General features: G+C 51.2%; 1 protein-coding gene across 5 annotated transcripts in view; it reads left to right on the forward strand.

Moving 5' to 3' along the window:
• Positions 1–27,746, forward strand: part of NRF1 (nuclear respiratory factor 1) — a 54,112-nt gene that overhangs the window by 18,388 nt on the left and 7,978 nt on the right. For 4 of the 5 annotated variants that reach the window (XM_032188818.1, XM_032188800.1, XM_032188826.1 and 1 more), the window contains 6 exons: positions 4,899–5,057; positions 5,861–6,058; positions 7,690–7,791; positions 10,123–10,280; positions 13,581–13,705; positions 26,467–26,523. In XM_032188818.1, coding sequence (XP_032044709.1) covers positions 4,899–5,057; positions 5,861–6,058; positions 7,690–7,791; positions 10,123–10,280; positions 13,581–13,705; positions 26,467–26,523 — 799 coding nt within the window. The remainder of the gene's footprint in view (positions 1–4,898; positions 5,058–5,860; positions 6,059–7,689; positions 7,792–10,122; positions 10,281–13,580; positions 13,706–26,466; positions 26,524–27,746) is intronic. The other variant, XM_032188834.1, reaches the window with a different exon arrangement.

The raw sequence follows: 27,746 nt of genomic DNA on the forward strand, positions 1-27,746 counted from the left end.
CACTCTGCTGTTCTGGAGGTCTCTGATTTTACTTTAAAAGCACCAGTACGGCGTTCTGGCATTCAGATAAGCAACCAAAAAGTTTCTCTATCACCTCGTCATCGCAGTAATTAAACAGAAGAGCCTAGGACTTAAAAACAAGGAGATGGAGGCATCGCAGCGGATTTTTTTCAGGGAGGGGGAAGCCATCCCCACGTGGTGTGAGCAGTGAAGGTGCCTGCACCCGCAGCGTGTGGGCTCTGAGGAAATAACAAGGAAATGAGCCATTGCTAGTGAAAGAAGTAAGAGCAGTGAAGGTGGGTGAATGAGGTCAGGAAGTTGTTTTTGCAGACCAGTGACATGTCCAAGGAACTGGTTTGCAGTGTGTGGAATATGTGCAAGAATGAACAGGTCCATGAAAAGGTCTCCCAGGCTGTTAACGTTGCACGTGCTGTCAAAGCAGCAATACAAGTGCCAAGCTCTCACTTCAGAGAACCCTTCCACTGGGTTTGTAATACAAATTCTTTATTTGTTATGATAGAGTTGGAAATTAAATATTTTAGCATTAGGGAGTGCTTCAGTGTTCTCTGCTTTTCCTCCGGACACAGCCATGCAACCTCCCCTCCTAAAATCTCTGAATAAAACACTAATACTTTGCTTGTTCAGATAACAATAACAGGTTTGTGTTTTTTTTTTTGTTTTTTTTTTTGTTTTGTTTTCTTGCAAATATGTGACACAGCCTTGCTCTTCAGGAAACCTTGCACAAAGATTTGGCCAAGCCACGTTGCCCCTGGGGTTTGGTTGCTTTGTGTGTCCACGTGTGAAGCAGCTCTCCGATCTAAGGCAGTAGTTGCTGGCAGAGCTTTTTTCTTCCTTTTTTTTTCTCTCCCAGATGCACCACTCCTGCGTTCCCAGGCTCCTTGTAGAACTGTTACACCAGAAATCCTTTTTCCTCCCCCCTCTGTATTTTTTCCAGGGCGCTCTGTCATCAAGCACGCAGCCTGCTGATGCAACAGCTCAGCAACTTGGAGCCTCTTATCTCAAGCCCTCCCGTTCTGAGTTAGGGTAAAACAAGCCCCCCGTTAGGAATAGCCTTCTTCCTTCCAATATCTGAATCCAAACAGCTTCGTGAAGGCTTTTCCTAAGCTGTGGACAGGGCGAGGTGGGCCTGGTTGGGGCAATCCCAAACAAAAATCCAGGCTGGGTGGAGAGCAGCCCTGAGGAGAAGGATCTGGGGTGCTGGAGGGTGCTCAGGGGATGGAGCCCCTCTGCTGTGGGGCCTGGCTGAAGGAGCTGGGGGTGCTCAGCAGGGAGAAGGCTCCAGGGAGAACTCCCAGAGGGCTGCCAGGGCCTGAAGGGGCTGCAGGAGGGCTGGGGAAGGACTCTGTGTCTGGAGGGCAGGGGAAATGGCTTTAATCTGGAGGAAAGTAGGTTTAGATTAGAAATCAGGAAGAAATTCTTTATTCTGAGGGTGGTGAGGAGCTGGTGGTGCCCCATCCTTGGGGATGCCCAAGGCCAGGCTGGCTGGAGGTGGGGGCAGCCTCACAATTTGGAAGTCTTCTTTATAAATCTCAGATCCTGGAGCCGCCCGCAGGCCGTCTGAGGACAGATCAGCAGATTTAACTGACAGGACTACAGGCTCGGGTTTTCACAGCACAGCAGGTGTTCCTCCTTGGCAAAATTCAGGCAGTAAGGATGGTGCGAGTGGTGGGTATGAGACAATTTTGCTCCTGAAGGACTCCAGCTGCTGCGTAGTCTTTGCCAGACTCAGGGCCAGGCTTTTAAAATAGAATCACAACACAGAGAAGCTGAGCGTGATAAAGCTGCAATACTGTCAACTTTTATTTTTTTTTTTGCCACAATGGGGTTTGAAATACATCAGTTAGAGGAGGTGGTGGGGATGCTGGCTCCCAAATCCCTGCAGCCTGGTGCGTGGAAGGAGATGCTGCTGGTTTTTGTAGGAATTTGGATTCCCGGAGCTGCTGATGGAATTCTCTTCATCTGCAAACAAAAAATGAGCTTTTTTTTTGACTAAATACTACAAAGCCCGTGGAAAACCAAAATATTTACGGGTAGAAATTGGGCAGCACAATTCAGAGGTGTCTCTGAGCAGCTGCAGGCAGGTGGCAGAGGCGTTGGCTCCTCAAAATGGGAGGCGAAAATCGCTCCCTGGTTAATTGCTCTGCCTCCTCGGTGGTCTAGAGGGAAATAAAGCCTCTGCTGAGCTGAGATGCTTCTGAGTGAAGAGCATCACCCACCTCAGCTGTGCAAAAAACAAGGCGTTGCGGCGGGGCTCTTCCCCTGGAGCCATTTTATAGAGGTGACTCGTTGCTTTACGGGCTTTGGCGACGTGCATGGCATGGCAGAGCTGAGCTTCGTATAAAAACTCAGCCTCGGTGTTCTCTGTGGCTCTCTGATAGCATTAAGGAGGAAGCTGGGGTGATGCTGAGGCCAGAGCATCGGTCAGCTCTCGCTGAGAGGCACGAGAAGTTGTCCGTGCTTTTCTCAAGGGGCGTTTTGTTCCTTAATGTCACTTTAATTTTCACTCTTTTTGTTCTTTAATTTCACTTTTCTTAACCTAACGCGCACCTGTGGTTCTCAGGGCGCTTACGCAAGCCAGCAAAGCTTGTCTTGGCCTCAAAAATCATACTCGATGCCTGCAGGTCAGTGGGGTGGAGGAAGGAGAGCATCCCTGTTTCGCAGTGGAGACAGCCCAGGATGAGAGAATAATCCTGCTTTTGCAGTGTTTCAGCTCAAAACCTGCATCATTTCCAACAAGAGCAAGCAGTGGTGATCCTGCCTGGTCCCCAGACGCACCCCTCTGACCCTTTAGAACTCCTCAGCGATTCCTATTTATGACCTGACCACACTTTCAGGGTGGAAAAAAAGGGAGATTTGCACAAAAAATAAATAAATCTGTGAGCAGACCCCTCCGTGCAGGGCGTCGGTGGGGGCACTTCAGCAGTCGAGGAGACTCTCCTACGGTTTCTCTTGGTGCTGGAGATGACAGGAGCCTTTTCCAGGCGCAAACAGGAGCGAGCTGCGTGCTTTTGGGGAAGAAACTTGCTTTTTGGCTGGTTTGTGGCTGCAGCCAGCGGAAAGGTGTCTCCCCCAGACTGCAGAGGGTGAGACACGCGGGGTCTTTGTCTCTCACCCCTGCGAGCTGCCGGGCTGAGGTCTCGTTACAGCACTAATTAGAGACGTCCTGGCGCTGGAGCAGGCTGCGGGCGTCGCTGCTGATTGTCTCCCTGGCGGATTAAAGGCGAGCCCTCCTTAACGAGTGCCTTGAGTCGCTGGAGCTGCTGAACTCCCCGGGACCAGTAATTAATCCATCTGTTAACAAGGAGCAGGGCTTGCAGGCAGCGATTCTGGGAAGATGTTTAACCGTTGTTGCACCGGGCGACTCGATGCCATCAGCAGGTTTGTTGGGCCGAGCAAACCTCACCCACCTGGAGGCTGTGTCCTGGGTTGGAAGGGAAGGCACCGCAGTGGTTGACCTGTGCACAGGCGAGCTGCTGGCTTTTCTCTGCCCTTTTTATAAATTTGGGTTTGGTTCACCGGCCCTGAGCTGCTTGAGGATGCCCATGGGGTGGTGGGGGCTGCTCCAGAGGGGCTGCTCCATCTCTAGCAGGCTCTGACCCGTTCCTGGGCTTGCTGTTAGCTCAGAAATGATGGAAGGGCTGAAATGCAGCCGCTTTGCTGAGCAGCAGAGGTTCTTTTAGGGTGGCAGCAGACACATCATGTCCAGACCCACGAGTAAACCGGATTTTTATTCCCTTTAAGGTCCCTAGCCACTGCTGCGAACCGTGCAAGCAGCAAGTCATGCGTTCAAATGAATCGTTTGCTTTTTATCAAAACACACTTCAGTTTTTCTCCTTAGATTTGCAAACCAGAGCCCAACGTCACATCTTGGGGCTGGGCTCTGGCCTCGAAGAGCTGCTGCTGCTCTTGGTGCATTTAGCAGGGTCAGGAACTCTGCAGCCTCCCGTTCCTCCGACAGATATTGCACTCCAGGACAGCACAACTCAAATGGCTTTATGGCAAGCTCCGAAGGGAAGCAGGGAGGCGTTGAGAAATGCATCTAGTTAGCCTGAAGTTAACACATTTTATCTTGGTGTGTGCACTTGTGCTCTCCCTGCTCAGCCCTACAGCTGCACCAACCTCCTCCTGCACCTCCAGGCAGTGCCCAGGACAAAACCCAAACGTGCCACAGCACCCTGTGTGATTTTTATATACCCTTTAATGATTCAAAGGAATGCCAGCTCAATTTGCTGCACCAAATCTCTCTTTCTAAGGCAGGGTCTCCTGATGGGAAAGGCAGTCAGCAGCTGGCCGGTGTTTGTGGGTGCTAAGGAAAAGCACAACTGGGCTGAAAGGTGTCCCCGCTGGGGGAAAAGCTAAAAACAGATTCAGAAAATCAGTCCAGTGTGCGTTATGTTCTGCAGGGGTAGGGAAGAAGAGGTAAGAGTGTCTTTAAGCTGGAGAAGCTCCCTGAAGCTCTGTCCTTTTTGAAACATCCCCATAAAATGTACAGCAGCTCAAATAGAGTTCTTGCAGCTGTAGGGACACTGAATGTTGTGTTTTTTTTCTGTCCTGCATTGTTCTAATCATTTTCTTCCCCTTTCAGGTTGATTAGCTCTCTTCGTGGTAGCGTTTGAACCAAAAAATGTGCTAATGCAGCGTGTGTTTCGCCTTATTCTAGCTGGATTCATTTTATTTCTGCTGTTCCATAATCTAGTCAGCTCTTCTCAGCTGAGACTCGGGAGAAGATGGCACAGGATTTGTTGGTCTGTCCTGGGCACGCCGGCCTCTTCCCGTTCGTGGTTCCAACAGGAATGGAAACGCAATAACTTGGCACTGTGCATCTCCAAACTACCAGAACTGTGTCCCTAAACACCATCTTATGTGCTTCGTTCCAGGCACAGCTGCGAGCTTTCATCCCGGAGATGCTGAAATACTCCACGGGTCGCGGCAAGCCGGGCTGGGGCAAGGAGAGCTGCAAGCCCATCTGGTGGCCTGAGGACATCCCGTGGGCCAACGTCCGCAGCGACGTCCGCACGGAGGAACAGAAGCAGCGGGTGGGTAGCCCACGGGTCTGTCTGCCTTCAGCTTTCGTGGGAGATGTTTTTCTTTCCCTATGCTAGCTGCATAATCTGCTCATCTCTGTCATCTCTGTGGCCTTCTGAAGCAGCCTAAGACCAGTCAACTCTCCAAGCATGCAGTTAATTTCCTGCAGAGTCTGTTTTGTGGCCTCATGAAGCCCTCGAAGGGTTCCTGTCCCATCCTGAGGGGCCTTTGTGCTTAATGGGAGTGATCAAAGATGTGTGGTGGAGCCAGGAAAAAAAAAAGATGTGAGAGAAAGGGTGAAAAGGTTTTGGGTATCAGTTTCAGCTTCGGATCCTCCGCAGGTGATGTTGCCACCAACCTGTCACAAGGAGACCCTCAAAAAGAGGCTACCAGGGTGTGAGGGCAGCGCTGATGCAGATCTGGTTGGGTGGGGAGGGATGTCTGGGGGCTGGAAATGGCTTCGTGTCCTCAAATGGCGCTGTGTCCTCAGCTCTTTCAAGGTGGAGGTGATTTTCTGTGTGTTGGCCTCAATTCTTCAAGATTCCTTGAAAGGCAGAGACATGTGATTGAGAAATATGCCCTTTCCCTTGGTCAAGTGTGCTCGTTCTGTGTCCATGCACAGAAATGCAGTGGTTCTTAGGGTAGTTTCTAAGTCCTGGGGATGGAGGGATTAGGTACTGGGGGCATTTTTTGTTTGAAGATTTATTGAAAAGCACCCAGTCAAGGTAAGCACGCAAATCACAGCAGCAGCAGCATTGAAATGATTCAGGGAAGTTTTTACAGGCTCTCAACTCCTTCCTGATTCTCCTGGCAGGTGTCGTGGACCCAGGCGTTGCGGACTATCGTGAAGAACTGCTACAAGCAGCACGGCCGTGAGGACCTGCTCTACGCCTTCGAGGACCAGCAGACGCAGCAGCAGACCACGACCACGCACAGCATCGCGCACCTGGTGCCCTCGCAGACAGTGGTACAAACCTTCAGCAACCCCGATGGCACCGTGTCCCTCATCCAGGTGAGCAAAGCCCTCCAGCATTCCCAGCACGGCTGGCTCAGGATCAACTCGCATGCCTCTAGGAGGTGGTTCAGAGCAAACCCCTCCTTTTGGTAGCTTGCCTTGTCCATCAGGAATTCTCTTTATCAATGTCTCAGCCCTTTGGCTTGTTAAGCCAGCGCTCCTGCTCAAAGGAGAAGTCCCATCCTCTCTCTTCTCTGCTGTGAGAAACATCTCAAATAATTTTCTTCAGACAGGATCTTCTGTGAAGCTATTTTATTCACGATTGCAGTGGTGGGCATCCTGCCAATCAGGAGCGCGTTTTAGTAAATAAATCATAACCTTTTATTCCCTATTACCCGATGCCTGGCTGAGTACTGCAGGTTCACAAGCTACTCGATGCTCCTCTATACCAGATATGTGCAATTTTTCTTCTTTTCAACCCTTTACTTTCTCCTTTCTTATGTTTTGAGAACTTGGGATCTTTGTTTTACTGTTCTCACACTGCTCAGCCTGTTTTCCTCAAGCTTCTACTTTATTTTGGAACAGTGAGGCCTTCTACTGTCCACTTATCTACTTAGCACTTCTCCTTATTATGACTACACAACTACCTTGGAATACAGAGAAGTAATTCTCTACTGCAAAAACACAACTTTGTTGCTCGCACCTGCTCCTATCCCTGTTCACAAACAGAGACACGGCTCACGTGGCCACACAGAACCTGTGGTGGCCACAGGATGAAGTGACAGGAGGAAACATGATGGGACTGCCTTTCTTTAATGGCATGAAATCTGTCTTAATCCACGGCATTAGGTGCTTCTGTATCCCCTGCTCTTACACCTGAAGCCTGTAAGATATAAATATAGTAATTCTTCTGCCCCCTGAGGGAAGGATGTTTGTTAGACTGCTTTAGGGGATTCAGAGCAGAAGTTGCTGCTGCTGTATTCCCTTCTCCGTGTGGGGCGGCAGCTTCCTGCAGCTCAGGACGTGGACTTTATTTTTGTTTTGCTTTTGTTTTCTTGTTTGCTTTTCAAATGAAAGCTTTTCAGTGAATTGGCCCAGCCTTCTGCTCCCCCAAGGCCCAGCAGAGCTGCCAAGCTGGCTGTTTGCTCACCCGCTAACAGACATTTTCCTTTTGATAGTGTTCTCCTAGGTACCATGCACCTGAGATCCCATCGACTTTCTAGCACCTACAGGTTTAATTCTGCTTAGAAACAAAGCTGCACATCTCCCAGATTTTGCCTTTTTTTTTTTTTTTTTTAACACGACATCCATGGGGTGGGAGAAACGTGCTGGTTCCACCTGTGCACCCTGCTCACACCTGAAAAAGGCAGTGGTATCCTGCAGCAGTTCTTTACGAGGCTAGGAAACCAGTGAGGGTCTGTGGTTAGAGAACAGCACAAGGGCTGTGCAAAGCTTGTTTCTGTGCCCTGTCCCCACTCTTGAAGCTGCTGCAGGCTGACACTGCTTTAACATGTTATTTTTTCCCCTTGGAGACAGCTCAGGATTTTCCGTGAGCTCTGCCCACCACTATTCTCTGTAGATGCCGTGCCTTGTAACCTGAGAGCGTTTGCCTGTCGCTTTGTCTGAATGATATGGACGTTTCCCTGCAATAACAAACGTCTTCAGCTGCATCTTGTTGGCTCCTGCAGGTTGGCACCGGTGCTACAGTTGCCACGCTGGCTGATGCCTCCGAGTTGCCTACCACGGTCACCGTCGCACAAGTCAATTACTCCGCAGTGACCGACGGAGAGGTAAGGGTTTTTGACAAAGTATTTGACAAAGTGAAATATTTGTCACAGTTAAGTCACAAAAAAAACACCAACCCTGCAGTGTTCGTGGTTAAAATATACGAAACCATATGAAATTTCACATACAAAGTGCTGAGCTGTTGTCGTTTTGACTCAGGAGCACACAAACAATTAGGGCAGAAGCCTCAGTTCTGAATTTCATCCCGTTTTAATGTCCTGTACATTAATTCTGGGAGATCTGCTCTAGCAGATAGAGACTTAGCTACACAAATCCACGTTTCTGCATTTGTTTGGGATAATTGTTTCACGTGTGCTCCAGATCCTGAGCTTTGCCACTTCAGGGTTGGGGGTGACGCCTGGGGTATCCTGAGGCTGTGGTTAGCAGAGGACATTGCATGGCTGTGGGCAAATGGTGTGATTCTTCAGCTACTGATCTCTGGACAAAATGGGACTCTTCTTCTGCAGCTTTTAGAGAGGTTTGCAAGTGAATACCGGAGAGAGCTTCATAAATGCACGTTATATTTGAGACAGCATGAGGTATCGTGGAGCACAGTACTGTGCCACGTACTGTGAAAGCTTCTTCCAGTGCTCTAAAACTGGGCAAAGCTTCAGTTGAGGACTCCACCAGACCACTTCAGCCCTCAAATCTGACCTCTCAAACTTGCATGCGTTTATTTTTTCCACTTCTTTTTTTTTTTAAATCACGTTAATAAAAGTTTAAAGACCACGAGGAGACTTTTTTTTTTTTTTTAGCTTTTTTTTTTCCCACTAACTCCCCTGTAAATCCCTGAGGCTGCAGGCAGCTTTCTGCCCCTTTGCTGCGTGCCAGGCTGCCTGGCTGCGGACGGTCTGTGCAGGAGCAGTGGGGTCTGGTCAGCTCTGTGCAAGGGAGGCTTTCAGGGCGACAGGTGGCAGCACAGAACAGCTTTGTTCTGCACAAGACCCTGTTTCCAGCTGGGAAGCAAAGGGAAGCAGCCTGGCTGTGACCTTGAAGTACTTTGAGGGTTTTCAGAACCGTCTTCAAATGTCTTGACACCTGGAAGAAACATTTTCAGAGGGACAAACAGAAATGAAAGGAGTGCAGGCACCTAGGTCCTCCTGTAAATGAAATGTTTAAAAGATACTGAATGAAATAAAGATACTAAAGTTTTTTTCATTGGTGAATGGCTGGGATTGCTGTGTGCAGCTTAATTCACAACCTATTAGCAGCACATCTAAGGATGTTTCTGCCTTGCTGTCATGCTGAATGGAGATGTGAGTCACCTCTGAGTAAGCAGAGGTGTTTATAGGATGCAGAGCAACACGGAACAGGGATACTTGCTACGATCTCAGCCGCCCAACTTTTGTGTTGGTGCAGAGAAGGGCCCGGACAATTCCTCCTCCCTTTCCAGGCCTTACTCCTTCCCTGTTTTGAAACAGCCTAGGCGTTTTGCAGGGTGCTGATTCATTCAGCTGACTGCTGAATGCATACAGGTATTTGCAGAATATATGGATGTTTTCCTGCTTCATGGTGCTGGGAAGGAAGGGTGCCTTTCCCTGCTCGGGCTCGCTTTGCTTTGTTTCAGCCTGGCTAGGGAGCAGCACAAACTGTCCAACTCTCTTGAGATCCCTCCCATCTGCGACTTCTTCCTCTCGAGGCACTCAGACTTGGTTCCTTCTTGCCTAAAAGACTTTGCCTTCTCTTAACTTGGCTTCTTTTCACCTTGTCTCAACGCCCTGTTGCTGCTTCCTCCCTGCTTTGGATCCTTTCAGGGTCAGCTGTGGGCACAGGAGAGTGAAGCAGTTGGGGATGGCCATTTTCATTTATTAAGTGCATTACTGCAGCAAAACAAGTTCCAGTTGTGATCTTTAGGTGAGCTTCAGCCAAGTCCAGCACAAATAAATCCTAAATGGGAACGTGGTTCCCCAAAATGATGGGATGGGCGCAGACAAATGGGAACAGGGAGGCATGTGCAGCCCTTTTCCCTGTGGGATGGTGATCTGTGCTGAGCTTCCAGCACCACAGCAGTGTGGCTGCTTTTAAAAAGTGCCTGGCAGGCAGTGATCTGACCGCTGTCCCATGTTCTGGTGGGCATGGCTGAATAAAAGGGGTTTGTGGGAGCGTGAGGTGCTTCACAGATGTTTAGGGGGGCATCTTCCACGTGCACGAGAACTAAAATTCTCGTTTGAAGATTGAACGTGTGCAGAATAGCAGCTGTTTTCCCTGTCAGAGTCTCTGGGAGAGAGTCAGAGTACGTGCAGGGTTCTCCGAAGACTTCTCAAAACTATCTGACTCCCTCGTTTCACAGGATGGCTTCATATCCTGGGACCTTTCTTCTTTTTCTTCCTCTGTAGGTGGAGCAGAACTGGGCAACGCTACAGGGGGGTGAGATGACCATCCAGACGACGCAGGCATCGGAGGCCACGCAGGCAGTGGCATCGTTAGCAGAAGCAGCAGTGGCAGCATCTCAGGAGATGCAGCAAGGAGCAACTGTTACCATGGCACTCAACAGGTACGGGAGAGAGGAGAAGGCTAGAAGGCTGCACGCGGGTGCTTTCTTCTAGGTTTTCACTCTGACAGTAAAAAGACACCCTCTGGAGTCCCATGGAGGCTTTTTCGTAGCAAATTCCTAGTTCAGCATGTGTACAGGAGTCTGCAGGATAGTTTTCAGTTTCCACTGTAACAGTAGGAGCAGCCTGACATGGAAATTTCCTGAAAGAGGAAACGGTAGGTGGTAACTGTACCCCCTGAATGGTTTGGGTTCAGCAGGGGTCCGGTTACAGGGCTGAGCTTGCTGATAAGAGCCCTAACGTGCTGATAGTGCCTTTTGCTACGCTGGTCTGTGTATCCATCAGAATTAGTAACAGTTCCTTAGTAAAAGGCCAAATTTCACCAGTTGTGTGCTGCCTCGGTCACTCATCAGAAAACAGAACGTTGTGCTCAGTGTGCCAACAGGTAAAGGTGGTAAAGTTCAGTTCTCTGCAGGTCCGTGCAGCAGGAAGCAGTCCTTGCTCAGCTCTGGGGAGCTGTTTAAGCTTTGCTTCATGTTCTTAAGACCTGCAAGTGGCTGGGGCACACTGTGGCTGCATCCCGGGGGAGCAGGACAGGACTTGGCATCAGCCCCAGTAGCGCAGGAGGTTTCACGCTGCTGAGGTGTGAAATCACAGAATCAATTCTGTGATTCTGAGGTGGGGGCAAAACATTTTCCTCATCCAAATCGGGATTCTGGACTAAAGGCTGTTAGAGTAAAGGCTGAGCAGCCACGGCCTGGGACAAGACACAAGTCCACAGCTCTGGTAGTCGGGGTAGAGCTCCAAAACCATGCTATGCAGGGATCACAAATAAATAAAGCAGCCACCTTGATCCTGGGGTCCATCACCAGCTTGCTTCCAAATTGCTGTTGCAACTGAACTACAAACACCCCTAGAACTGTTTCTGTTTGTGATCCAGATTCAAGTCCATCAGGTATGTTCTTTTCTACTTCTATAGGAGGCTGATTGTAAAATTGCCTTTTAAAACCAAGTGATTTTTTAGGACACTGTAAAAACAGATAAAGTAACTGGGCATGGAGTTAGAGGGAAAAAAAAAATCCAGTCTCCTGGAATCTGGCTTGCAGGATCTGTATCCTGCACATTTCTAGTTGGTAGATTTCTTTTTCTATGTACTTTTGAGAAATTTTTCTGAAACCAGTGTGCTTTCAGTTTAATTTTGTCCCATTGCTACTGGTTCTGGCTCTTAAGGTCACAACGAGCAGCTCTTTTTCCTGCATTTAAGAAGTTCTGGGCGACTTGCCCCCCAAACCTTCCATGTGGAACAGGTGCTCTCTTTTCTTTGCCACCAAACACTGCTGTGGGAGTAGGACTGCAATCTTTCCCCTACCTGTAGGAAGATCTCAGCAATTCCTTGAGAGCTAACAGCTCTTCCAGCTCTGCCAGGTTTGAGGATGGGAAGTATGGGGCCTCCTAGTATAGGAAGACAAAGTGGAGGTCATTAATTAATTGATTTGAACTAATTAGTGTTTGTGGAGCACGCTGTAACTGGGCACAACTTTTATGCTGTATGGTCATTATTATTTTCAGGGGTGCAGCCTTAATGAATGATTAAAATGCTGAATTGCCCTTGGAAGTGGCTTCAAGTAAGCGTGCAACATCTGGAAAATAATGTTACAGCAGGAAGTCTGGGTTTACCCCCAGGTTTGCTCTGTTGTAGTTGGCCTTCCTGCACTCTGCCTCCACGTAGCTGCACGTTCAGAAGAGACATTAACCAAAAGGGAACAAGAAAATATTCTGGCTCAGTAACAGTGCTTAAGAGCTGCTGTGAATGACAGAGGAGCTATTTAGAGATGAAAATATGCCTTGAGTAGCTAATATTTATCCAAGGGGTCTGGAGGAGTTTGAACAGTTGTTGAAGGATGCTCACAGCACCCGGACTGTACGACGAAATGGCAAATAGAACATCATCTCAATCCATGCCAAATAACCCATGTGTGAAGAAATATCTCCTGCATAGACCCTACGAGGAACTGTTTGTTACCAGTTACCATTCAGCAAGCTCCAAGAATCCCTGCTGAGCAGGGATTGTCAGAAAGAGTAAGTTGAATATTAGGAATTACAGGGAAAGGCGTAGAGAGCAGGGCAGGATCAGGCCACTGTGCTAACCCACGGTGCATCTACATCTCAAATAGTGTGAGAAATGGTCACACACACCCCTCAAACAATGTCTTACGTTTAGAAAAAGTCTGGAAAAGGACAAGACTGGTCAGGAAGCCAGGAAGAGCCCTTCCACAGCAAGTGGGCTCTGTCTCTTCAGCTTGGAAAAGAGATTACTGGAAGTCTTATGAAGTCACGAGGAAAATGAGAATGGAACTGTTATTTTCCATTTCTTGCACTATCAGATGCCCAGGCTGCCCAGCAAGACTGAGGGAGTAGGTTTTGGACTGCCAGAATGCAACGTTTTTATTCACACGTCATCTAATTAAATGTGGCTCTCATTGACACAGGATGTTGGGGAAGCAAAAAAAAAAATATAAATGGGTTTCAAAGGGGATTAGAAAAAATCAAACCTGATGGTCCAGATGCAGTCTCTGATGTAGGAAATCAATACGCTGCTGACTGTCGGAAGCTGAGAGGGTGTAGGAAGGGAAGGATCATACACACTCCTTCCTAAATACCTGATACTGGCTGTTCTCACAGCAGGGCTGCTGCATTAGAAGGGCCTTTGGTCTGACCTCATTCGTGCGAGGAAATTTAAGAATGCCGTGCTCAGCTACCAATCACTCGTTAAAAAGAATTATTAAACCACTTGGCTGGGGAGAGGTACTCTGTCTTCTCTAAATAGAGAGCTGCTGATGTGATCCTGGTAACGGTAGACCTCTGGGCCTTCTGCAGCGCGAGGTAAGCTGGCTGAATCCATACTGAGAGGTGGAGTTGGAAAATCTGGAGAGAAACGGTGGCAAAAGAGTGAGTTTTGTGCTAGAAGCCAGAGGCAGGAAGGAGCCACGTGGTGTTATAACGAGCTCGGATGGTCCAAAAGCTTTTAGGAAAGTCATGGGCAAAAGGATGTTAAAGAAGGCACGGATATTCTAACTAAGAGGGATGCAAGCTGAAAAAAAGGCAGCAAAAGCAGCTCATTCCCTTGTATTCCTCCTCCACCGTAGATTTTTCCATTCTGGCTAACTTCAGCAGACCCTGGTGAGAATCCCTCCTTCCTGCGTGTGTTCTCTTGATACCAACGCCTAGTTAAATAGCTCCTGCTGCAGCAGGGTTGTCTGGTGGCCTTCCTAACCCTCCCCTTCCCTTTTCTGTGCCCCCAGTGAAGCAGCAGCCCACGCAGTAGCCACACTTGCTGAAGCCACTCTCCAAGGTGGAGGGCAGATCGTCCTATCTGGTGAAACCGCGGCGGCAGTAGGAGCGCTCACCGGAGTCCAAGATGCCAATGGTAAGGCTGCCGGAAAGTTTTGGCTTTCTGTTTTATTTTTTAACTTTTTTTTTTTCCTTTGCTCTCAGCTAGGGTTTTTTTTTTTTTCCTCTCCGCTTGAAATGCCAAGTTTTCCCCAGCGAAATAGCTCTGCCTCCCTTCAGGTTGACTTAAAAGCCCAGAGAGCAAAAGGATAGCGCTAACTTCGTTTGCTTCCCTGGTTCTGGGGGCTCTTTCTGTCCTTTCTACCAGCTTTTTCTTCAGCCCTAGTTTGTTGGGGAAGGATTGCTCCCTGTTCTGTCCCCGTACACTGCCCAGGACTCAGTTGACACCGCTAGTCAGTGCCATAACAAACTTGACTCCAAAACACTTCACTGTGGAGTGGCAGAGAGTATGGCCAACGTTGTATCACCCACTCGTTTCCTTCCTTCTCCAGTTGTTTTATTGTTTATTTTTATTCTTTTATGCTTGGTGGCTGCTCTTGACCAACTGTTGCTTTTCTGCTCGGTCGCCCATCGGCAGCCAGCCTCGGCGCGCTGCCTTCCACCTCATTTCCCATCTTGCCACCACACAGTGGCTTAGTTCGGGGGATTTTCTGTAGAGCTTCTCACTCAGCGCCTTTTTTCCAACTCTGGGGACTTTCCTAGATATCCAGACTAAGCAGGTAGTGAAGGAATAAAACAAAGTTTGTGGAAACTGGTTCAGGATGGTACTGGAACACACTGGTGTGCCTGCTTATCTACTGCCTAGTCTCACTGTATCCCTCTGATGCCTTTACTGCACTTCCCAAGTGAAGGGATGAACTCTCTGGTGGAATAGAAGGAAAGGCATCAAAATAAGTGCAGAAAGGATGAGGACTGTGAAGTTGTGTTTTAAAAAAAAAAAGGTATTTGGACTGTCATTGTTAAAGGGGGAAAATGTGTGCGCAGCCAGGGGGCAGACCGCTGAGTTCTTGCCTTGTTGCTTTGCATTTCAAGCAGAAATCCTCCTCGGTCAGACATCAGGTTTGGCTCCCATCCCAATCCTCGTCTCGTAGGGAATGCTCTGATCCTAAAACATCAGCACTTGGCCGGCAGAGAGAACGGGGGAGTGGAGGGAGAGGAAGAGTGGCTTTGCTCAGGGTGCTGCGCTCGATGCCTCTTGCTGTGGAGTCAGCCAGCCTGAAGAGGGAGCAGAAATGAAATGCCAGCCCTGGCCTCGCTGCTGGGATGCAGAGAGGGAAGAGCAGAGGGATGAGCAGCCCTGGGTTGTATTTCACGGCTCTATTTCCCTGCCTGCCGGGCATGAGGGGGGCGAGCAGCATTTATCGAAGGGAGAATCTGAGCCTGGATGCTCAAAAGCAGCAACAGCAGATCTGTAGAAGCACCGTGCTGTCCTTTAAGCAGATCTGCACCCCAGCTCCTTCTGGTTATCTTCCAAAATGCTTTCACGCTCTGGATTCCTCTGGATGCTTCCCCACAACACCTCCCACCCTTCCAGGCCCTGAGTCACTCCACCTCGCTTGCCCAGCGTGCATTAAAACGATATTAATGCTGGGCTTTTTTTTTCCTCCTTTGTTTTTTGTGTGTGTTTTTTTTTTTTTTTTTTTCTAACAGCGGAGCTGGAAATCAGCTGGGATTTAGAGTGCATTAAGGGGAGAGACTGCAGCGTTTTCCTCCGTGCAAAGCCTCGCCCGCAGCCCCTCGCCTCGCTTCCACCCTTCGATTCGCTCTAATCTCCGGCGGCCTTAAGGGGAAGGGCTCGGGCAGCCCTTGGAAGCGCCGTGCCCGGTCGTTTCCTTACGTAACCAGCTAATTTATCCCCCCCTGGGGCCGGAGGAGATGCGGGTATCCATTCCTGCTGGCTCTGGCTGGGGCTGGGATGGATTTTCGGCGTTGGTGCCGTCGCCGAGGGTTTGCTCTGCCTCTTTTCATACCCCGCAACCCTGGGGGCGAGGGCGAGCATCATCCTGGGCACTCGGTCCCTTGGGGGCAGTGGGAATGAAATATTTTGGGTGCTGTCCTCCTGGGAGGAGAGGAAATGGAGGGATTTGGTGTGACTGGGCACCCAGAAGGGGCTCCTGGAGCCACAATGGAATTAAGCAGCAAATAGCCCTGCTCACTGCTGCTTACGAAGTCTTAACTCACCAATATTTTCAATAAATGCTTCTCTCTAGGATTATTCCCCTTCCGTAGGTTGTTTCTGAGGGATTCTGATCCCGTACCCATGCAGTTTTCCCTGGAAGGGACCTAAATTTATCCCCATTTATTGGTAGGGAAACCAGGAAAGTAGTTGAACGAATTTGCTTGGGGTCAGGGAAGGTGTTTCAGTTCTTGATGGCAGCCACCAGCTTTAATTACTCTTTTTTTTTGTTTTATCTTGATAAAATACTTTTCCCATCCACGCTCTGGCACCCGAGTAACAATTAACTGACCCCGGAGAATCAAGCCAGCTAAAAAAAAAGGCAAATTCTGTGGTTTTTCGTGCGTCTCAGAGGCTGGAACAAAGAAGCTCAGCGTTGCAGGGAGCCTGACTGCGAAAAGGCTGTGGGTAATCTCGTGATGGGTCACATCCACAGCGAGGGGAAATAAGATCTCCCTCCCCAATGCCATGTCAAACGAGCTAAGTGCTTTATGGTTTTGTGCTGCTCCGAGCCGGGATGCTGGAACCACCAACCCCGTGGTTGAAGCCTCGGATGTTTTGGTCTGAAATAACCGGGGTTAAAGTCAAATTCCCAGCAGGTGAATGGGATCGTGGCAGCACCCGGGGCTGGGCCTCGCTTCCCCGTCCTCGTGCCGCAGCCTTTTGTTCGGCATCGATCCTGAAAGCTGCCTTGGCTGCAGGCTTCCTGACTTGCTGCTTAAATATTGATGAAGCCCTGTGCCTGTGCAGGGCTGGAGCAGAGCGTGGTGCCGCCCCGAGGAGGCTGCTCTGGTGTCCCGTGGAGCTCGGGGTTGGTGGATTTGTGCAGTGCGACGTTTTGGGGAGCTGCTCTGAAGACGAGAGGGGCTCCAAGCTCCAGCTGCTGTGAGTTTGGCCCTTCTCCAGCCCCTCCGGTCGTCAGAACAAACTCAGAAAGGACCAAAGGAGACGCGCCGGGGGTGAGCCAGGATTACCGAGCTGTGATGGAAGCACGGGGAGAGCATTAGGGCTCTGACGTGAGCAGGGGGATTAGCAGGCTCCGTGCTTCTGCGAGCAGAGGTGAGGCATCAATGCAGGGCCACATCTTGCAGGCTACCCCACAACCAATGCCCCTGTAGGGTTATTTAGGGTGAGGGAGCCCCGTTGCACCAGAGCTGCCCTATTTTTGGCAATTTCTGCACCAGGAGTGGTTGGATTGCTGCAAGGCTGCCCAGCTTTCCCCCGTGAAATCAAGGAGGGGTGGGTGGAAACCTGCCTCCACCCTCGCTGCAGATGGGAAACGCGCGGCTGCCAGCCCCGGCAGGCTCGGGGTGAGCTGTTTACAGGTGAAAGCACAGCCAGGAGGGGAAGGCAGGAGCCCAGGTCCCGTTTCTGGTGCTGTTCCAGGCGTCTCCTCAAGAGTGAAAGCAGAGGGAGCCACCAAGGGCAAAGCCAGGAGCTGCCTGTTCTCGTTTTTTTGCTTGCCTGGGGACAGGGAGGTGCGGCACCCTGATCCCTGGAGGCTTCTTCTGCGTGAGAAAAGGGGAAAAGCAGGGGCTGGGAGGCTGACCTGCTGCAAATGTCACAATCTTTAAATAATAAATTCCCCGTTAGATGTTCTTTTGAAGGAGGATGGATCCAAACCAGTCGCTAGCAGCTTGGCAAATTGCTGCTGAGCTCCTTGAGTCCAGGCAGACAAGAAGTCGAGCTTTCTATAGCACCTTCCTGGTAGGAAAACATTTATTTTTTTAATGAGTGCTGCCCTGAAACAGGCACAACTTAATCGCCAGCTGAAGGAGAAGCCAGGAATTTAATTTTTGCAGGTGCGTTTCGCCTGGCAGGGCAGGAGAGGGGACGATGGCAGCCAGCAAGGAGAGCTGGAGCAGGCGAGCGAAGTCCTGGGTGCGTGGAGCAGCTCCAGGAAGGAGGAGAGGTGTTTCCCAGAGGACAAATTACTGGGCATGAATGAATTCTTGTCAACAGCAGGGCCGTGATGAACGCTGAGTGAAACGGGCTGGCACAAGCCTCGGCTCAACCACGTTTATTCCGTGTCAAGCACACGGAGCTCCCCGCCGGTGCCCTGCCGAGAGGGGCTGCTCGGCTGCAGCTCCCTCACCTCCACACCTCTTCCCTTGCTGTGTCAACACTGGGGGAATCCTGCTGAGGAAATACACGCTGCTGGGGTTGGGGAACACCAGCCACAGCTTTGATGCCAGCTCGGGATTTCCCCAGCACCACGGGGGGCGAAGGATTTGCAGAATGCTCGCTCCCAGTTGGCTCCAAATCTCACCAGCTAAGTGCTACCTGCTCGCTCTGGCCCGGCTCTCCTTGGTCTAAACCTCCCGTGGGGCTTCTCCTTTTTGCTGCAGCCCTGCCCTACTCCTCGGGCACGACCCTTTCCCTGCTCAGGCTGCCCTCCAGCCACGGGGCTGGCCCAGGCTCGACGCCTTGGCACCGCTGATGATTAGGATTTCTCTGCCCACCAACCGGGGCTAAAAATAGTGGCTCCGACAGCTCCCTCTCGTGCTGTAGGGTGCCAGGTTTTCCCTCCAGTCCTACAAACCAGGCACCACCTGCACCAGCAGTTCTTTTACCCCCCAGCACAGGCTCGGAGCCAGCTTTGCCCAGGGCCTGGGCTGCTCCCAGCACTGGGAGTTTGGCTGAGTTAGAGCAGGAGGTGGATGCCACGGCACCCGAGGGCTTCCCTGCTCATTGTGACCTCGGGAAGCCCCTTGGCTGCCACCCCAAATGGTAATTTCTGGGTGCAGTCTGCCTTTTCAGGCAGGGAGGCTCACAAACTCATTTGATTTCCTTGGGAGAAGAGATTTGTATAAGGTGAGGGCTGACAGGTCTCCCCTCTGCAAAGAGCTGTCGGAGGAGTGCCAGGGAGAGCCTGTTGCTTTTTTTGGGTTCCTTTTTGCTGTTTTTTTTTTGTGTGTGTTCCTGTTCCATGCCCAAGTCTCACGTGAAGCTTCCAGGCTGCTTTTTTAGCTCTGAAACACGCCCTCGAGCTTGCAAAGAGAGGAGGCAGCATCCCGGGGAGACACCAGGAGCTCCTCAGGTGTCCCCTAAAAGACATTTTCCTTTGCTCCTCGGCCTTTTTGTGATCCAGAAGGGAAAACCACCTTCATTAGGGACAGGGACTCACATCCAAGTCTTTTGCTGCTCGATCACTTCCAGCATTTCTTAGCATCCTGATGGTTTGGTCGAGTTTCCATGCAGTCGGTGAGCCGTGCCCCTCCTGACCTCATCTCAGGCTTCTCGGTGACCTTCCAGCATCTCCAGCAACCTCCCCGTTTCCCTCCCCGGGTGAGCTCTGACATCCATTCCTCTTAGCAGGCCGTTGAGCCTTACAGGCTCCCCAGCTGTCACAGCCCCTGCTGGCCTGGTTTAAGCACAGGCCATTTACCTTCCACGTGTCCTGAATTAGGAGAAATGGACAGGGAGGGCTGGGCCTGTTTAAAAATTAAAGCTGATTACCAGGCATTAACGTTACATTTAAAGAAATAGGCAGCAGCCCTCCTCTCTCAGCACAGTTGCAATATGTTCCCTTTTGTTCTGGGCTGGGAGAGGAAATGGGGCTGGTATCGACGCCGGGCTGAGCAGGGGTTTTTAATTTTGCTGTGAATTTTGCAAAGTGGAGCTGTGTGATGCCGGCTGTAACGCTCACAGCAGTTCTGCTGCCTCGTGCACGTAGCAGAGAGCTTCAGGATCTTGAATTTCCCTCGGAAAATTCAGATCTGGTGACGCTGCTCCTCGATCTGTCCCCTGACTTGATGCACTTGGGAGGCTCGTTTCTGGGGAACCCCAAGCACTTTAATTCGCAGAGACCCCAAACGCTTTAATTTGGGGGGACCCCAAGCATTTTAGGACCAAACCACAGAAATCCTGGGTCAGAAGGCAGCAAGTTGGGAAGAAAACATTTTCTTTTCCCCTTTTTTTTTTCCCTTCATAAAGCCTCAGCTCTGCTAAGGCAGGTGGCTTTTGAGGACTGTTTGGCCCGAGATCTTCAGGGCAGAGGGACCTGGTTGCTCCTGGAGGTTTGTCGCAAAGGGGCACAGCTCTCCTGCAGCAGTGGCCCTGTTTCTCCCTCCTGTGGGGTTTTTGCCTTCCCCATTTCCCCCAGCTGAGCTCCCCTCGCTTGTTCGCCCTCCATCACAGAGAGCAACGAGGCTGGGAACGCTCTGAATGAACGTGCAGCTTGTCTGGAAATGCAGTCTGATTGAAATTCAGGCTGAATTAGAAGCCGCTTTATTTGGGGTGTTTGTAGGATATTTATCCAGGCTCTGTGCCTTCGTCTCACAGCCCCTTGACAATTCTCGTGGCTTCAGGAAGAGCTGCTGGGTGCAGAACTCGTACTGAGCAGAGGCCGGGGCAGCTGAAGCGATGTGGGTGTCTGGATTTCAATCCTGTGGTCTGAATTTTGGGGTAGAGCTGTGTGGAAACAGGAGCTGGACTCGATGATCCTTGTGGGTCCCTTCCAGCTCGGGATATTCTCTGATTCTGGGATTCTTTGGTTTCTTAGCGAGGCTTTTTGATCGACTTTAGCAGTGCCAGTGCTCACAGCCAGTTGTTTCAGCTGATGGTGATGTTGACTCGGGACATCTGGGGGTATTTTTTGGACATCTGGGGGTGTTTTTTGGACATCTGGGGGCATTTTATGATCACCTTTGCTCTCAGGGCAGGTGCCTTCCCCCTGCCTGCTGCGTAACGTGGGGGCATTGGGCAGCTCCACACCCCTCCACATTCACTTAGCCAAGCTGAATGCATGATTAAAAAGTGCATGGGATCTTGTTCGAGGGTATTTTCTTTCTGCTGGTCGATTGTAGGGTTTTTCCCCCCGATGTGCATGCATCCTGACCGTAAAGCTTGGATATTTAAGAGCTTCGGACCTAAAATAGTTTGGTTGCAGTGGGGCTTTTGGGGTACCTGCAAGAGGTGGAGATCCGAACCCTTTGGCAAGCTTTTATCTAAAAGAGGTGAGGTTGTTTGTGGGTTTCTCTGAGTATGTTTGGGGGCAAGGAGCTGGATAGATAAATATTTCCTTGCTTGCCAGTATTTGCAGCGCCAGGTTTGGGATGCAAAGGGACGGAGGTGTTTGTGTGGTGTCTGTGAGCGTTTTTCCAGGCCTCCTCCTCCTCGTGCCCAACCCTAACCCCAAGCAGAGGCTTGGTTGGCACAGCAGGACCTCCAAAAATTAGATGAGGTGAGTGGGAAACTAAGCTGAGATCAAAACCAGCCCGTGCTTGCTGCTCCTTACTCAGTGCTTCCACGATGAGGCACACGTGGAATAAAAATAATACCATTTCTTAACGTAATTACAATATTATTTGAATAAATACCAATTTATTTAAATATACGCTGTGTGGCAGCCCCCCCACCCCAGCTTTTGGGGTCCTGTGAGATGTTGGGAGTCGTAGCCCATCCCTGGAAGGTTTTCCAACTCCTCTGGGGAGGAGATGACCAAGCGCTGCCTCGCTTCCCTCTGCCTGCACGATCCCAAGGGCGCAAACCTCTGCTTGTTCTCCTGCCACCCCAAAAGGAGAGGTCCCAAAAGGAGAGGTCCCAAAAAGAGAGGTCCCAGCCTCCCTTCCCTGCTGGCAGAGCGAGACTTGTGCCACTCGTCCCCATCCACGTGGTGTTGGGTGAGTGCTGACATCTCCAGCATTTTCTGCAGTCCCATTGCCATTTTTCTCCCCGTGCCATCCCTCCCTTACCCCTCGCACCGTCCACAGGCTTGGGGAATTGTGATTACAGCGCAGCAGGGCAGATGGAGGGGGGGTTTCTAATCCCCTCACGGCACAGAACTGGGCTGCAATCTGCTGTTTCATGGCAGCAGGGCACAGTCCTTGCCTTCCTAGCAGGTACCCTCGTGGCAGCGAGCTGGGTTGGCTCGAGGAACCCTCTCCTGCTTTGGAAAACGAGGGCAGAGCGGGTGGAGGCTCCTCTGACCCCGGGGCAATCATCAGCTCCCGGCTCTTAATGGCCAGCCGTGGGCGCAGGGTGCAACCTGAGCCAAATGGGAAGCTGGCTGAAATCCCAGCGAGCTGCTGGAGCCGTGTAAAGCATCTGATGAAACGAAAAAGGGGGTTGTGAACCTCCCCACTGCCTGCCGGGCACCCCACTGGAAGGAGAGGTACCCTGCGAGCTGAAGCTTCCCCAGGCACAGCTCCTGAGTGCTCCGGGGCACGGTCTGTGTGTTTATCAAGCTAATAAACTTGTGTATGAGACCAAACTCCTTCCCTGCAGAGCTGCTCAGCCTCCTGCCCGTGCCCCGATTCAGACCCTGGGCTCCCCACGTGCAGAGCCCAGCCAACTGCGGTTTTATTCTCAGGGTTTGCTCCTTAAAAAAAGCTCCCTGCCCCTCTTTGGAAGCAGCCTCAGCTGCTTTCTTAGCGGAGGCTGACCTCTTGAGTTCCCGGATTGCTTTTCTCTGAGAATCATTTTGTGGCTGGACGTCTCCTCTCCGTTGGATCTCTGTAACAGGGGCTGATTTTTCGAGCCTAAAAGCACAACCCCATCTGTCTTGTGCCTCTGGGGCATAGTAAAGAGCCCCGTCCTGCGAGCACGAAGCACGTGAGCGGTCTCGCTCGCAGCAATGTTTTCCTTGCCCACCAGCCCTGCCTGTGGCAGGATGATGGAGATGGCAGGCTTTAATTCATTCTCCCAGGAGGCCGAAACGGACCCGCAGACTTCTGTTTTTCCAACCGAAACCCGTTCCTCTTCGCTGGCCCCGTGCTCAGCAGTTCAAGTTTTTAGATGTGAAGAGGACATTTCTTGCTGCCTCCTTTAGAGCTGTAGGTTTGAGGACGTTTCTTGCTTCCTTTAAAGTTTTAGGTTTGAGAAGGACATTTTTTGCCACTTCCTTTAGGGTTTTGGGTTTGAAGAGGACGTTTCTGGCACCTTCTTTTAGAGTTTTAGGTTTGGAGAGGACGTTTCTTGCTGCTGCCTTTGAGGAAGGATTGGCTCAATCATTCTCTGAGGCTCTGAGCTTGTGCAAGAGTGCTGGGGGAGATGCACCTCCACCTTGGCATCCCTTTACTGCTGACATTCAGGTGGCCGTGTCCAAAAGGTTGGTGGTGCACCAGGAAGGGAAGGTAAACCCATCACTTCACAGCCCTCCAACACCTCAATTACAGCCTGGCAAGCAGCACGAGACCCAGATCCGGGGATATCCCCGCTCTCCCCTTCCCCAGGGTGAGCCCTAACCCTCTCCGTGCAGAGGGCTGGGAGGTAAAACCCATTTTTCTCTGCCCTCCGACCAGGAGGGATCGCCTTTCTCCCCGCCGGGCAGTAAATCCCCGTGTCTGTCCCCGGAGGCCCCTGTCTCCCAGTGACCTTCTCAGCTCACCAAGACAGCTTGGCTTTGCTGTAAAGCAGCTCATGTGACAGCCGTAATCCGCAGCCAGGAACCAGCTGTGCGGGGAAGATTGCAGGGGGGAATCGCCCTATTTTCCTGCCGGCCGGGGTGGTGGCTTCTGCTCGCTGGCTTCCCCGGGGGAGGCTGCCCTTCCCTCATCATCCTCGAGTCCCTCGGCAGGTTGGTACGTTCGGGGTCACGCCAGACACGGCTGCAAAGCACAATTTCCAGGTCAGGAGTGCCCACGTGCTTCCGTGAGTTGATAGGAGGCTGCTCAAGTTCCTAGAAGAAAAAAGCAGCTTCTCCTGGTTTTCTCTGAACCTTTCCAAAAAACAGAGGTGGCGTTTCGAAGTCAGGATTTGCCTCGTTCCTCCCCATCCCGCCCCGTGTCCTTATTCTGTTCCCGAAAGCATCCAACCTTCCCTCTGCGTGCTGCTTTCACCTGGGCCCCTCTCTGCTGCGCTGCACGAGGCTGGTGGCCCGCCCGGGTGCTGGTGGGCTTCTTGCCACCTGCCCTCAGAAAGTGCAAAGCATGTCCTGGAGAAGATGCAGGCTCTAAAAATTAAGAGATTGAGGTGAGCACGAGCTTAGAACTGGCTTAAAAAATTGATCATGGCTTTATTTGCTGCTGCTCACGGATCGTAGCAAGCTTTCACCCCGTATAAATTTGCCTCCTGATTGCCCCAGATCCTCAACTTCCTCCTCCCTGCTTTCTCCCACGATTTTCATCACCTCAAAACCTCCAGAGTGGCCAAAGCGGGGTTCAGTGAGCAGCGGCCGGTGCTTAGGAGCTGGCTGCCAGCTGAAGCAGCCGGTCTCGGACTGAGAGCAGCAGCGGCAGGCGTGCGCTGCCAGCAATTTGCCTCGATTCCCCCCAGGAAGGAGGTGCCTTTGATCAGGTAGGGAGCATTTTGCTTCGTACCCGTGTCATCCCTCGGTTTCTCCACCAGCTCTGCCAGAGAGCACTCAGAGCCTGGCTGTGGCATCAATAAGTTGTCCACCAGGACGTGGCCCGAGCCAATCCCTCGTTTCGTGTAAGCTCCAGGAGCAGCCTTCAGAAAGGGCCATCTGTTCCCGCTGCCCTCTGACAGATTTCAACGAGAGCCCGAGCAGTGAAAGGCTCTCTGCTATTCCCCCGAGCCGCCTGATCTCTTCCCTTCCACCCCTTCCCTTCAAAAAAAAAAAAAAAAAAAGAGGAAAAAAAAAACAAGCTTTGTACTCCCAAGCATTAGGGGACTGTAATTGGTGTGCGCGCTGCGTTTAGGAGGAGGATGTATAGCTAATGGAAGCAGAGATTTTATTGCTGGCATAAATAGAGCATATTCGACCCCTTTGAAGTCTCAGGGAGCAGCAGCCAGCGGCGTTTGCAGTTTGACAGCCTCCCTGGCTCGCACCCACAGCTACCTCGTGGTGTCCTCAGCCCAGTCGTGGAGGTCCCAGGTCTGGTTTTACTTTGGGCAGCCCAAGTCGCGCTTCCAAATAGGAGCTGAGTGCTCAGAGGTTTGGAGTCCCGCTGCAAATCAACGAGATTCAGACTCAGCCAGGTTTTAGGGCTTGGTCACATTTTAGGGCTTGGTCACATTTTAGGACTTGGCCAGGTTTTAGGGCTTGGCCATGTTTTAGGGTTTCTCTTTGCTGCTGTCAGAGAGCTGCCTTCTTGCCTCCAGCCCCACGCTGCTCTGAATCACCCCCAGCAGACACAAAGCAGAAATCATTCTCCGGCCACCCCTCTCTGCTCTCGTGGAGCTTTTCGACCTTCCCCCTTGCACAAATGTGCCTTCAGCCACCAGGCCGGAGCCCGAGCTTGTTTTTATTTTGAAATCAGCAGATGTGCAGAGCTTCCAGGCGAGGAATCTGCCAGAGGCAGTGGCATACCAAGAATAAACGCTCTCGGCAGGGAGAGGTAGGAACCCATCCCGCCTGTCGCGAGACAGCGGCGTAAAAAGGAGGAATGTGCACTGTAAAAACTTGCTCCTTACACCATGTGTTCCACGTCGGGAGTGGTGTCTTGGCCGTGATTTATTGCTCACCTTGCCGAGGATGGGCTGGGCAGCGCACAGGGGGAGGGAACCCAGTGCCAAAGGGGTGCCTCATCCTATAAAGGAGCAGGGCGCCGCTGCACCCAGGGGTGTGCTGGGTTGTAGCAGGGCTGCTGCTGTAGCTAGATGTGAAGGGGATGCTTTGAAGAGGAAAAAAAAGGATGTTTAAGCTGTGTGTGCAGCCTTTTTTCCCAAGGAAAAAAGAAATGTCCTTACCTCCTTGCAGCTAGCGCGCCGGCTAGCCAAGGCTCGGGCGGAGACGCGAGATTTGCACTTTCCTATTTGCAAGGCAAAGCTCTGACCGCCTTCCCGAGGTGTTGGCACCCTCCGAAAGCTGCACACCTCTCCTGACCGTGTGTTCATGACAACTTTGGGGCTACGGGCACGATCTCCCCCAAGCACGGAGGGAGGTGACCGAGCCCGGTGCTAGAGGAGAGCGCCCATCATTTCGGGCCCTCTCCTCGGCCATGAATGCGCGCTCTGTTGTCACAGCAAGGCTCCCGCTGACCAAGTCAGCGAAATGCTGGGAAAATGTTTTTTAGATGAAGCCAGGGCCTATCTGGTTACGTATTACCTTACGGCCAGAACAATAGCAGCTTTATATCCCCGTGTGCTAAACGCTCTGTAGTGTATGCTAATGCCCGTGTTCACGTGTGATCTATCGTGCAGCCCCACCGGCTTGTGAAACTCATTTAGATCCCCGGCTCAGGTAGCCTTAAAAATACATCGAGCTCTTCCAAGGAGGCCGGCCGGGCGCCTGGGCTTCATCAACTTCCTAGCCTCGCGCTCTGGGGATGCATAGAAATGCCACTTTGGCAGCCACTTCTGCTTCTCGTTCATTCCTCCTCCCTCGTTACGCGGGGAGAGGCGGAGAGCGGGCTCGGAGGTGGCCCTCGCTTCTCCGGGATGGATTTTACTCCTCTCTGCCCTGCGCAGCCGGCTCTCATCAAACCTCTCTGGTCCAATTAAGCCATCCATCTCAAAGGTTTCCCGACTGCAGCACAAAGAGCCCAGCCTCCCGCGTGCTCTGCCTCCCACCTCTGCACCCCACGCTCCGCACGGAGGCAGAAATATTAAATTTACCGTGCCTGACGCTGGGGTGCTGCTCCTACGGTGGCCACTGAACGAAATTAGGGTCACGAGTGTTTTCTCTTCCAGCCCACCCGTTAAGCAACAGGTTGTATGTCCCATCCGTACCCGAATTACCCCACCTAATGCCCCCCCCCCCGTGACGGTAGCCTTTGGCCTGTGTTCAGCCTTTTACACTTGCATTTTATTGTCAGGCATCCTAGCAGCAGACTGTTCAGGTTGCAAGTGGAGCCTAGCAGAGAGTTTATCAGGTGAGTGGCTTTTTGTGGTGGTAGTTTTGGAATAACGGGATTTAGCTGTCGTTGGCATCGCCAACTCATTCCTTGAGGTTCCTGACACTGTGGTGTTTCTCGGGGGTGAAAGGGCTGTGTCTATCCCTCTGTCTCTCTTTCCTGTCTTTCCCCACCTCCTTTCACGCTTCTAAGGGGCAGATATCAAACCTTGGAGATACGGATTTACATTTGGAGAGATGGATTTTTATATTCAGAGACGTGGATTTATATCGGAGCATCTCGTGGTGGCCGTCTGCCCCGCTGCTCTGGGCTGGACCCTGGCCTGGCTGCGGGGTGGAGACGTGCACGCCTGCGGGGTTAATGCCTTGCAGCCCGATCCCGTTAGCCTCACGCAAGCCGAGCTCTCTTCTAAGTGTTACTTAAGTAAAGAATCAGTGAGGAGGCCGGAGCTGGGCTCAGCGTGCAGCTTAATAACCCCCCAAGCACCGGGGTAACGGCTGGGGCTGCGGGGTGTTGTGATCTTTGGATTTGTAAAATTCATCTTTTTGAAGGTCACGAACCCAACGCAGGCGTAAAGCAACAGCAGGAAGGGAAGAAAACCCCACAGCTACGCCTTCAACGCCCGTCGGTTTTAAGAAATGATGGGCTCAAGGTAGCAGAAACCCTCACACAAGAGCTCGTGTGTGCGCATCCCTGGCTGCTGTGCTGGCCAAAGGACTCTGGGCACAGCTGGCCTTTAACATCCTTGCACTATATTTGATTTGCAAGGATGCCCGGGGTGTTATTTCTGCAAAAACTCTGCCAAATAATGATGTTTCATTAGCATATGTGATATTTTAGTACCACAACAAGAGACTTTCAATTCAGATCACTTCTAAAACGAGTTTTAGTCAGTCAAGCTCAAGTAATAACAACGTTTTATCACTTCAGATGGTTCCCTGCCTTCATTCTCACAGTAGTCTTTAATAAAACCATGCAGAAAACACAGAATCCTCAAGGATTTAAGGACAAGAATCACTCTCGACACGCAGTTCTTCCTCTGGAAGAGACTGTGTGGATGTTAGTAACACAGCAGGCACCTCAGTAAAGAATTTCTGGCAAAATAGAAGAGGGAGCCCCTATTAGGTGATGGCCCAGAAACATTAAGGTGCTGCACTGCCTGCCCGTGCAACCACCAGCTTAATACCTGACGTATCATCAGAGGAACAGACTCTGAATCCATTCTGAGGGCTTTCCTGCCT

Source organism: Aythya fuligula, chromosome 1 (genome assembly GCF_009819795.1).
Source record: "Aythya fuligula isolate bAytFul2 chromosome 1, bAytFul2.pri, whole genome shotgun sequence".
Lineage (NCBI taxonomy): Eukaryota > Metazoa > Chordata > Aves > Anseriformes > Anatidae > Aythya > Aythya fuligula.